Genomic DNA, 12835 nt, shown 5'->3' with positions numbered 1-12835 from the left:
GAGAGATTTCTCAAGGCATGCTGCACTCTCAAGCGGGGAATTTTCTCGGCTGTTGAGGAATGCTAAGGGAGGGACTAGAGCCCATGGTGAAGGAAATACTTTCTGTTGCTTGGAATGGGGCTTTTTAGCCCAGTCAATAAACTGATGCCATTTTCATCAAACAGATGACTGTTTTAACATTTCAGTATGTTTACCAGGGGCTCTCGGAAAAATAAATGTGTGAAAACTTTACACAGCCCACAAAGGTTTGCCTGCAGGCATTGTAAATCACAACAATCTGTGAGGAGAATTATTTTAAACAGAAATCCCTGAACTTCATATGTCAGCATTTCTTGTAAGTTTGTGTGCAAAAATGAGAACAAATTACCTTTGTTAGCATGACTCAAAGATGCTATAATTAATTGATTACTTAAGACAAATATAATACTTTAGGCTTTTAAGATAATTATACTCACTTTTCATTAAGTGAAACTTATACAACTCCAAAATGCTTGCAACTGTAATAAGGAGACCATGGAATTAAATATGTCAAATTATTGTGTGTAATAAAACAAGTCTGTAACACTATATTTGTCACACTTTGCAAGGATGGAAACATTGATCAAACTCACATGCACCAGAAACCATTAAGTACATTTTAAAATAGGAGTGAATGCCTCATAAGAAGAACTCATATGAAGAACTGTGAAGCCAGTGAGTCTTGCAGCTGGCAAGGCCACACTTAAATCACCCAAAAATAAAAATTCGGTCACCATTTGTTGTTCCAAACCCATATGACTTTCTTTCTTCCATTGAACACAAAAGGGGATTTTAGACACTGACAGCCTTAGTAACATTCACTTTTATCGCATCTTTTCTTTCCATACAATGAAAGTACATGGTGACTGAGATCTCCTTTTGAGTTCCATGAAAAAAAGAAAAGAAAAAGAAAGTCATATGGGTTTATTCATGAGGGTGAATAAATGGTTTATCTTTGCATGAACTATCCAACCCGGTCTCATGACAAGTTGTAATAATTAATAAGAGATGCCAAAATCATAAGAAAGCAAATGAGTTGACTCGTACTAAATCTTTTACTCCTGTAGAGAAAAATGAACAAACCAACGAAAAATGTTATCATGATTTTTCTTAAGTTTAAACCAGATCCCAAACCTAAACCTAACTGTCAAATCTAATCCTTATCCAAACCCTGAATCTTATGATTTTAATTAGAATTCACTGTTGTGTATCACAGATGAAAAAAAAAAACATTGGGGGTTTGAACAAGATGAGGAAACATATTACTAAGTTATTGACATACATAGGCCACTTGTATGACATAAATATGGACAGAGTAACCAAATTTGTTCTCTGATGTTTCCTATCTAAAATAAAGTCTTGGATAGGAGGCTAGCTAAGATTTGATGGATTGATTGTATCAATTTGAAATTCTGTGTGTTGATTGGTTGGTCTATATTGGAATTAAAGTAGCACCTTTTCAAATGAGCCAAGTCATATGATATCTTACGATTTTGCCGTCTCGTAAGAATTATTACGAGTTATCATGAGACTATGTTGGAACTATCCCATTACACAGTGAATGTGTTATTTAGGCACAAAATATTGTTTGCTCGATCTCATTTGAGTTTTTTTTACTGTGATTACAGACCTCAGCAGAAGTGCCAGTTTATCTGAGAAGGAGCTGAAGGAGGCCAGAACCAAGAGTCAAATCATTGCTGCTCAGCTCCAAGCCAATTCAAACTCAAAAGGTGTCCAGCTCTTCAACCGTCGCAGACAGAGAGTGAATGCTTTCACACTTGTGAGCGTTGGAGGAGGGGGACTGGAGGAATCCAAGAATGTTATTGATTCAACTTCTGACAGTCCACTGACATGGGACAAACAGCATTCAACTCTGGAGGCACACAAGGAGTTGAACCTCAGGAATAGCAAGACAAATCATAGGTGGTCAGCTGGCAGAATCCGCAGTACTGACATGGAGGATGCTCACAAGGTTACTCATGAGGATGTGGCGGAGGACAGTGGACAAGAAAGACACTTTCTCCCTGTCAATGAAAAGGATGAAGAGCTCTCAGAGGAAAATACAGAAGCAGTGCAGGATGAGATTACTCTTAGAATTGACAATATCACTGCTGTTTTGGACAGTGCTTGTCACGATGAAGCTGGAGTAAATAGAGAACACACTGACTCAGTAGACTCCAATAAAGAACATTTGAATGGATACAGTACGCAGTGCAATGGTAAAGTATCCAAGCCAGTGACAAAACAGCCTTCCATCATAAACAGAACAGCTCGGCCATTTTTCTCTCCAACAACAGTTGGATCATCAGAGGCAGTAAGTCCAGTGATGGACATCCCTTTAGCCCCATCCTTTCAGAAGCCCCCTACAACAACATACGTTGAACCACAACCTTCAAATTACCCAGACCCACCTTTTCCAGTGCATGCAAGACCTGTGTTCTCTCCATTACCTCCTCCAACTTCATATCCAACCCCTCCAATCCCCCCCTACTCCAGCCTTCCTCCACCACATACATCCCACACTCCCTCAGCACAACCTTCTTCCTACTATATCCGCCCATCTGCCCCGAGACCCACATTTGTTCCTGAGCTCTTAAGTGAGAAGAGGTCTACAACACCAATTAAGACAGGCATCCTTGATGAAGGACGGATCCGCAGAGGAACCCGTAAGTCGATGTTTACATTTCAGGAGAAGCCCAAAATGGCACCAAATCCTGAGCTTCTCTCCTTGGTGCAGGGAACGGATGAAAAGAAGAAGCAGAAAGCCCAGCCAGATGCAGCGCAAGAGGAGGAGCTGCTGGCTCTCGGAGCCGAAGCCTCAAACTTTCTGGCTAAGGAGGAGGACATTCATGAGGAAGCTTTGGTGCCAGAATGGGCCTCGAGTTTGAAGAGCTCTAGGACGCATACCAGGATGGAGCAGAAGCCAGAGCAAGCCCTGACCAACGCTTCGGGGAAAGGAGCGGAACTGTTTGCCAAGCGCCAGACCAGGATGGAAAGGTATGTCCATGACAAGGAGCGGCGGAGATCACCTTCTCCTACCACATCCTTACCTCCTTCATGGGTGTATCCATCCAACATGCCTGGTCGAGTCAAGGCCATTGTGAACACCTCCAATATAAGTGTACAGATTTCAAAGACACTTCAATCTCAGCAGGCCACTCATAAAAAGAATATCCCTGCCAAAACACCAGCACCAGCGCCGCCTCCAGAGATACCCTTGGAGAACGGCTGCACTAAAATCGAGATGGAGCTATCAAGACATCAGCCCTACCAGCTCAATTCATCCCTCTTCATTTTTAACCCAATGAAAGATCCCTATAGCTCTCTTTCTCTCCCTAGAGCTGCCCCACCTCCTAAGCCTGTCATGACCTGCCAGTCCTTATCCAGGCAAACCTCCCTTCCTGCAAGTACATCGTTGTCACTTTACAGCCCTTCTGCAGCCAACAGGTCGGCCCATTGTTTCTCTCCTACCATCACGCCACTCAGTCCCAGCACAATGGGCAGCATCAGTTCCCCTGTGTCTCCTTTAGGTCCAGAACGTGTAGCCTCACCTCGCTCTGGTGCCCAAGCTCCACGCCCCACCTTCTCTGCCAAGAAAGTCGGTATTACCCCACAGGTGTGGAAACCATCCTCATTCTTTTAATCCTTACCATCTCTGCTCTTGCTTGCTTTATGTACTCTTCCGACCAAAGTATTACGGAAGGATGGTAAAAAGGGACATATGAAGCTGACTGTCCACTTATAAGTAATGGTAGAGCAGGTAGAAAAAAATGACACAAAGAAAGTACATTAATCTTTTTAGTAATCCTTGCACTATTAGTGTCATAGTCACATCTCGAGTTTTGTGGATGCGATATATGTCAGGTCCTACATTTTTATTATGTAACTGACTTGCATTGTAATTCAAGAACTGGCCACCAGATGGTCATAAATTGAATCTTAGTAATTATGACATTTTTTTCATCAAGACATTGTAATGTAGTGCAGCTGTGTGTTTTAAAAGTAGAGTTTATTCGGTTTTCTGCTGATGCCAGATATATTTTTGGTAAAAGACCAATGTGTCTTTTTCCAATGCTTGCCTCCAAGTTTTCAGGTTGGAGTCTGGTAAAGTCTCATAAAGCACTTTGGCAGATTGTGTCTTGACATTTTAGGATCTACAAAATACAATTTATCAATATGATTAGAAAGAGTTTCTATACTTTTACTTATGGTACCTGTTATTCTCCTTCTTAATTAGTGAAGGATGCTGCTCTTTGATTTATGGGTCTAGTTTACAGTTTGCATGCTGTGTGACAGTATGTACATGATGAAGTGTACATGCAATATGTTCCACTGTACACAGCCATAATTACAAGTTAAATACTGTATATCACTACACATGTGGAATCTTATAAGGACATATGCTGATTGTTTTCAAATGGTGAGGTATTACTTTGGCCAGACATCACAGTGAAGCAGTCACTTTTGGCAAACACGTTTTATGTTTTTTCCTTTTGTCTTGTTCTTCTTTAGACAATTTTGTCTACACTGCCCTTAATTAAAACAATGAAACCCTCTTTTTCTGAGCTGTCTCTGTTTCCATGCTGTATAATCTTCTGCTGTTCACTAATCAGGTCTTCTGTATTTGTTGTGTGATTGTGTTGATTTCTTCTATTTTCAGCATTTCCTAAAATCACTTGTTTCACTATGTTCAGTAGTAACACTCCCTCTGTTAGGAAGCACAGCCTGCTTTCCCACACAGAGTCATTTTTATCTATACACTTGCAATAATAAAACAAAGATGTGCGTATGACTAAGAGCCGGCCCCTGTGTTGTGCCCTGACCCAAAATGAAATTAGAAACTTTTTTTTAACAGCGACTGTGAATATGAATGTGCCCTGTGCATTCCTAGGTTGCCCCTGAAAACGCAAAACCAAAAACAGGCCCCTCTGGGCTTAAGCTTTAGACAAACGGTCTGACCTATGCCCTCCCTTATGCTTGGAAAAATGCATTTGCTAGAGGTGAAAACATACCCAGCAGCCTCAGAAGTGAAAATGCATATCTCAGTAAAGGTTAGTGGTCTTGGCAACGTGTATGCTTGTAATCTGAAGATGGCATGATATCCCGGTGTACTGGGAAACTACTAAGACATTGGATAAGAAAAACAGCTCACTGTAATCACAGAGCACATGAGAAACCCTGATATCGATAACATCATATCTGAAGTCACATGCAATGCCACCGGAGGTGTTTTAGATGTGTTTCAATGGCGTGTTTGCGTGCTTGCAAATCATACCCAAACATACGCATCATACCTTGCAGTAGCATGAAATGCTTGGAGGTTTGGTTTTACCAAACACAGGAATTGTTATACACTTTTCTATATTTCTATGCACTAACATTACTCACAGTCTACATTTAAAATAACCTGGCTATAAAAAACAAATCATGACATAGTAGGGTGAATTTCACAAAAAACACATGTTATATTTCACCCCAAAATCAAAAGAGGGAAATTAGAAATTGTATTTTTAATAAAGAAAATTAAACTTACTTTTTAAGACAATTAAGATTTTTTTTTAATGTAACATTATTTTCATAAAAATTTTTTTTTAAATGTTGCATGTTCAATACAAGTTATCCATAATCAACAGTGTTGGTGGCATAATGGTGAATACAACTAAAAATAATTTCAACATTTCCCTTTCTTTATAAAATAAAATCAAAATAAAATATTGTGGTTACGGTTAGGCACTTACAATGGAAGTGAATGGGGCCAGTCCATAAACATGAAAATATTTATACAAACACAACACATAAACACTACATATTAACATGATTTTAGTGCAATAAAATCACTTACCTTATCTTCATTGTCGTTGTCATGAAGACATAACAGCGTTAAACCATGTAATCTGGTAATTTCTTAAATGCTGCAACTGTAAATCCCTGATTTTATAGCACTAATCTCATGTGTCTCTTGTGGCTATACTTTTGAAACAATGTGTTTTAGCATTTTTGGACTAGCTCATTCACTAACATAATAAGTGCCTTACAGTAACCACAATTATAGATTTTTCAATAATCCAGGGACAAGTCACAACTTTTGTTTTTTCTAATTTAAGCACATTTAAACCCACTCTCAGTAGCCTATTGTAATACAACAAAATCTAATTCTCAGTAATGTAATGCAGAAAAAACTCTGATATATTATTTAAACTGTAAAGCATATTTGTGAAGTACAATTATAAATATACATAATTGTACTTTTTTTGTACTCAATATATATATATTTTTTTTAAAGTCATTGTGTCCAGGCAGAATGATTTCCATTTAGTGATCCTAAAAATAGGCTTAATTATTTATTTTAGTTTTTTTTACTTTTAGGGTGAAATTTCATTCAGACATTTCTTTGTGAGATTCAACCAATATGATTCAATAAGATCTGTTTGTTTGTGTTTGTGACTGCATTTTACAAGTATAATACTAACACTAAATCAAAGTGATCTCTCTCCTCTAAGAGTAATCTTTTCTAATCTTCAACAGATTAAGGAAGAGACCCTGGACCCAGTCAATAGCCCTGACTTCACCACCCAAACGTCCAGGATGTCCAACCTCACTCGACGTTTCACCAGTCCAGATGTGACCTCCAGTGCGGTCTGGTCACCCAGTAGCCCTCTTGTGACCTCAACATCCTCCAGTCTCATCTACAAGCCCACACCAACCACCCCTTCACCCAGACCCATCCACAAATCCATCACGACATGCTCTTCCCCAAGCCCCATCCACAAGCCTATTGCAACCTCTCCATCTCCTGGAACCTTATACAAGCCCACGGCCACCTCCCCCTTGTCTCCACCCTGGGAAACCAGGCACAAGTCCCCGGCCATCACCCAGGACACCAAAGCCAACCATCGCCTTTTGGCCAAAAACATCATCAATGCTGCCAAGCGAAAAAACAGTCCATCTCCTCATGCACTGAGCGTGCACAGCCTGCCCATCTCCCCACTGAGCAGCGGCATTGTCCCTTACGAACACAAACCAGTCAGTCCCTTTCAACCACGGATGCTGGGTGCTCAGTCGCCCACTCTTACCAGTCCCTCTCCCACCCGCATGATCCACTCTCCGGTGCGTTTGTACAACACCCGTTCACTTACCGACTCCGACGCCTCGGTTGAGTCAGAGGATTCGGGTCTGCGCTCTTCTGGTGTGCGCAGCTACAACACCTGCCCCCGTGGCTGGACCGGCGGTCTTCAGGTGAAGAGGGGAAGCATGCCTGAAGATCTGTAGGAAGCACTTAAGGACGATAATACTTCAGCCTGAAATTCATTGTTGACCAGGATTCAAAGTATCCCTTAAAAATTCAATGTAAAAAATGCATTTTGGATTTGCTGAACATTAGCTGACTGTGTGAAAGAGTAGGCTCAACCAAAAATGAAAATTCTGTCATCATTTACACATCCTCATTTTGTTCCAACCCTATATCAGTATATTTTTCCATGGAACAAAAAAGGAGATGTTAATGTTCTCGTTGCTCTTTTCTATACAATGAAAGCAAATTTGAAGACTTGTGAGCTATATTCCAAGTCTTCTGAAGCCATACGATACCTTTGTTTGAGGAACAAACAAAGGTATCGTATCCCCTCTGCTGTATCTCTCAAATCAAATCTCTTCAAATTGTATGGACAACATTTATCAACCTGGTATCATTTAATTATGTTACTATACCTATATTTTCGACACATGAGCCAAAAGTGCTAGAAGCACTACAAAATGAAGTGGTTGCTTCAGCTTTTTATGACACTATCAGTCAGGTTTAGGTTTAGCTTGATATTTACCTGTACTAAAAATAGAATTAACCATAAAAAAATTGAATTAGCTTTCACATCAAAACTGAAGTAAAACTTGGTGGTGTTGGGGTTCAAGCCCCAACACCACCAATACACCAATGTTGGGCCCTTGAGCAAGGTCCTTGAACCTATCTGCTCCAGGGGCGCCGTATCATGGCTGACCCTGCACTCTGACCCCAGCTTAGCTGGGATATGAGAAAAATAAATAATTTCACCATGTATATGCAGAAATGTATGTATAATGTGTGACAATTGATCAATTTATTTTATAATATGTATAATGAACCACATAATATAATTTAGCAAAACATTTGCCACGGTCACATGCTTTTCATGAGCTCAGGTGACCTTTATAATGCTATTATGATGCTTTTGGCCAATATTTTAGCATCCATGCACAATCTCTTTTAATGTATAAAAAAGAGCAGTGTGAATGTGCCTAACATCTCCGTATGTGTTTCATGGAAGAAAAGAAGTCATACAGTTTTGGAGCAACATGAGGGTGAATAAATAAAGACCAAACTTACATTACAAATGCTCCTTTATAATGAAGTCTGGCTTCATGAAGTCTTGGTCTCATCAACACAGCTGACTTAATCAGAAGGCAAAATGAAGAAGGCATTACATAGATTCAGAAATGTGTACCAAAGAACTTTGATGCTTATTACCAAAGAAGAAGAAAAAAAGACATTTGCAAGAATTTTCAAACCAGTATTAGTTATTATCCAAATTTTTTAAATGTATGTAATATAAAAGGGATTTACCCTTTTGCTTTTTTGTACAGTATTGCTTTGACAATGTTTGAGAGTATTGGAATGTGGTTGCACAATGACAATATTTGTACTGTAGGTCCGACTCAAGTCAAACTTGTAAGGAAGTGACTGCTTATTGCTGATTGTGACTCATTTTAACGTAAAGGTAGAAGGTTTTTACAGTATAAGAGAGAATGGTAGGGATTCTTTATATTAAACATACAGTACTATAAATGGAAGATGCTGGTGATTTGAAACCTAATGCAGTTTCCACATTAGTTTAGTAATGACATACTGGACAAAAATAAAACAGCTGGACATTTTTAGCGAATGCTTTACACAAGGGTGTGAAACAGGAAAGAGGAAATTGGAAACAGTGTGATTTCATGTAAAAAGTTGGAATAACATGATTGAATTGATTGCAGTGTTCATTAATGCACCTTGCTTAGTTTTCTATAGTTTTGTTACACTTCCCCAACAGTGCAAAAAGAAGAGAAGAAATAGGTTGAATTCTTGCAGAGATTTAGTGGGTGTACTGTATATGTGAGTTAAAGGGATAGTTCACATAAAAAAGGATTCTGTAATCATTTACTCACCCTCATGTTGTTCCAAACCTGTATGACTTTCTTTCATTTGAACACAAAAAGATATTAAATGTTAAACTCAAGGGCCCAATATACTTCCAGAGAAGTTCTTCTTTGTTCCTTGTTCAGAGGTTTAAAAGAAGCTCTAATCAGTCAAGCAACGGTATACTGTTTGCGAACATTCAGAGAACGGCCACATTTAATTATTAACGCTCAGTAAAACCTTAACTTAAGTAACATTAAAATGTGTTATCAATGACTTTATGCCTCATTCTCTGAGTAAAATTCACATCAGTAAAATGTGGCTTTCGGCTGCAGAAGGCACTTAAGTGAAGCAGTATATAAAACAAAAGAGTGAATGGACCCTTAAGAGTATTTGTGTAGATTTAAAAAAATGTGTAGATTAGTTTAACAAACAAAAAGTCGCATGACATGGTCTTGGAAAATGTCTCCACACGAACGATTATATAGATGTAGGTACATTTTTGCACCAGCACGCTAATAACTCTATACGCCGATGTGTTCATGTTGACTGATCTCAGCTGACTGAACGCCGTTAACGGGAATTAGTTGTCGGCCTCAAGGCACGTGGGTGGAGCTTCAGGTCACACCTGTCAATGACGTTGACCATTGGCATCAAGAAGGTGTTTAGCAGCCAGTCCGAATTTTTCCTTAAATTTCACCAAGGCAAGATGTTGCGAACCACCGAAACGAATGCAAAAACACCTACTTTTTGTCCAGATTTAGTTCTAAATGACACCACACCCATTCATTCTTTGATTTCATATGAAGTATATCAGGGCCTTTAGTCACCATTCACTTTCATTGTTCTGCCTAACATCTCCTTATGTGTTCCACCAAACAAAGAAATTCGAATGGGTTTGGAACAATGCGAGGGTCAATAAAATAGTAAATAATGACAGAATTGTCCTTTTTGTGTAATCTTTACCTTTGAACTTCACATAGCATTGCAGGATATCACATAAAGGGACTAAGGTCATTCTGCCATTAGGGTGACTGGAGTACTAAGTTGGTACAGTAAGGTAAAGTAGTTGCTTTTTTACACATTGCATTCAAATAAATATAGTAATGGGGCACTTGTAAGGTCTATCATATTTTTAAACTTCAACTCGAGTGCTGTCTGTCTACAGCATGCATTACACTAGTCTGGTATATCTCTCACAAAACATATTTTATACTATGTTTAGTCAAAGGTATTTAACATTAATACCAAACATGCATTGTCTGCCATAGTTCTGAAATCTTTTTGAGCTCATCACTAGCACTCATATAAGGATTAAATCCCAAGGGTCATTTATGCCAAGTGCACTCATGACATTTTAGTATGCACTCAGTATTGGATCACAGCACATGAAAAAGTGATTTTCCATGTTGGTACATCAGCAGATGTTTGAGTATACAGACACAGTTTGATTGACAGTGACATCAGTTGCAAAGTGACTTGACACTTTTGGCTAGAATAATCGTCTCAGTATCAAAGATACTTCACAAACCCCATGAACCAGTGTGATCCTTCATTTGGACTTCTGGGAGATGTTACGCATGATTCAACTTACATATATTGTACATTTTCTTTAAAGTTTGATATCATGTTTGAGTAACCAGCCTTAATGTTCTCTCTCTCTCTCTCTCTCTCTCTCTCTCTCTCTCTGTCTACAACTATTTGTAAAGTCAGTGAATAATCAATAAAGAATGTCATCTTCTTGGATAAAGGATTCATTCCTTTATATGTTTATGCTGAAGTAAATGCACAACTTATATTTTGTGGGGCAGTTCGTGGCACATGTATATGGAAAAATTGTAATGGTAACTCATCTTCAAAATTACGATTTGTTTATTTACCAATGATTTGGCCTCATAGTCTTTAACGGTGCACTTTGTAATTCTGTGATGTCGCAGTGGCTTAAATTGGCTTACCCTGACACCTAGTGGCTTGGAGACTGTATAATTCAAACAGTAGTTTTCAGATACCGATCCCATTGTAGAAATTCACTATGCCCAGTAAACTAGGATTAATTTAATCCATGAATGAAAGTGTCCAATAACAGGACGTTTACTGAGATAAAGCAAGTAGTATATGGCTGGTCATGTGATTCAAACATGGCAGCCCCCATGAGTCTCCCCTACCTCATGTAGAATAAAACAGCTTTTATAAGGTTGCTGATATGACTGAACTCTTCATCTGGTGGTCAAGATTTTATACATAGGTTTCAAAATTACTATTAATTTCTTTAGAAGTAAAACATTTTAAAAGAGGGACTTAAATTGATTTTCCTTAAAGGTTTTGCACACCCAAAAATGATGTGATCATTTACTCACATTCATGCAGTTCCAAACCTGTATGGCTTTCTTCCCAGGTCATGGGAGGAATATGTTGTGATTGGGTGTGTATATGTCACACTGTGGCACTTGTGGTCAAGTCATCACACTTTCTTTACTCCTTAATTTAAACCTATAATTTTACATTCAGAATCAGGCAGTAAAAACAAGTGAAAAGGCAGAAAGAACAAGTAATAATAATAATAATAACAATAATATAATTTAGTCTGTGAATTGCATCGATGCACTATGATTAAGTTAGCTTTGCTTGAAGGGATTCTGTGCAGCATTAAAGACCACACAGATGCGTCCTCAATACTGCCACCTAAAGGGCTGCAAGAGTAAAGGCGGGTGCACACTGTACGATTTGTGACATGTGTGACATGTTCAAGGACGCACGATTTAACCTTTGCGATGATCATAAATTCTGTTTTCATCCCCACTTCATCATTGCAGAGGGTAAACTCAGGATATGAGTTCTAAGAAATATATGAATTATTAATTAATGACGTAAACAAATAATTCATTATTAAGATAAATCATCTCAAATACATCTGGTCTGACCAGGCAATGCAGAAATTAGACCATGTGTATTTAATACTAAATTTATAACTTTAAATGGCTAATAATTAATAAAACTGTAATTAATTTTGTGTTTAATCGATCAATAGGCCCAACATGTTCATCAGTGTCGTCAAGGAACAGGTTGCTCTTTTGTAAACAGTAAGGAGAGTTTATAAATGTCAAAATGAAGACGGATTGTCCATGACGTAATATCAGCTACTCAAGAGGTATGGTAATATTCTCTTTAGATAATTCTCTCATGTAAATCAGAGTAATAGGAATTACAGTCTCCTGAGAGATCAATGCTGCATACAAGATAGAACAACACTACCGTTGTCAGCAACGAAAAATAACAACAACAACCGGAAGTGACACAATAAAATGTCATTTATTTAAATAGTGTAATATAAATAAACCCACCGTCTGATTTGCGAGGCAAGGCCTCTGTGTTTAAAGTATGATTATGCAGATTAAGCTGTACATCGTTTATTCAGCCACCACAGTTGCATTAAAGAGAATGTCATGTTGCAAACTCAAGAATAAATCCAATACATAAAACCACGTATTATCTAAATATTTATGAACAATCGAGAATATGTTTACATGTATGTTGGAATACAATTGTATCTAGAAATACCATCTAGTGTCACACACACACACACACACACACACACACACACACACACACACACACACACACACACACACACACACACACACACACACACACACACACACACACACACAC

The 12835-nt window shown here is 38.5% G+C and overlaps 1 protein-coding gene across 2 annotated transcripts in view; it reads left to right on the top strand.

Annotated features, from left to right (window-relative positions):
- The window catches only part of LOC127659854 (synaptopodin), a 92703-nt gene extending 81797 nt beyond the window's left edge, over positions 1 to 10906 (top strand). For both annotated transcript variants that reach the window (XM_052149812.1, XM_052149811.1), the window contains exons 3-4: positions 1647 to 3634; positions 6544 to 10906. In XM_052149812.1, coding sequence (XP_052005772.1) covers positions 1647 to 3634; positions 6544 to 7287 — 2732 coding nt within the window. In that variant the 3' untranslated portion in view covers positions 7288 to 10906. The remainder of the gene's footprint in view (positions 1 to 1646; positions 3635 to 6543) is intronic.
- The last annotated feature ends 1929 nt before the right edge of the window (positions 10907 to 12835 follow it).

Source organism: Xyrauchen texanus, chromosome 19 (genome assembly GCF_025860055.1).
Source record: "Xyrauchen texanus isolate HMW12.3.18 chromosome 19, RBS_HiC_50CHRs, whole genome shotgun sequence".
In the NCBI taxonomy this organism is placed as follows: Eukaryota; Metazoa; Chordata; class Actinopteri; order Cypriniformes; family Catostomidae; genus Xyrauchen; species Xyrauchen texanus.
This window is presented reverse-complemented; position numbering and strand designations above follow the sequence as displayed.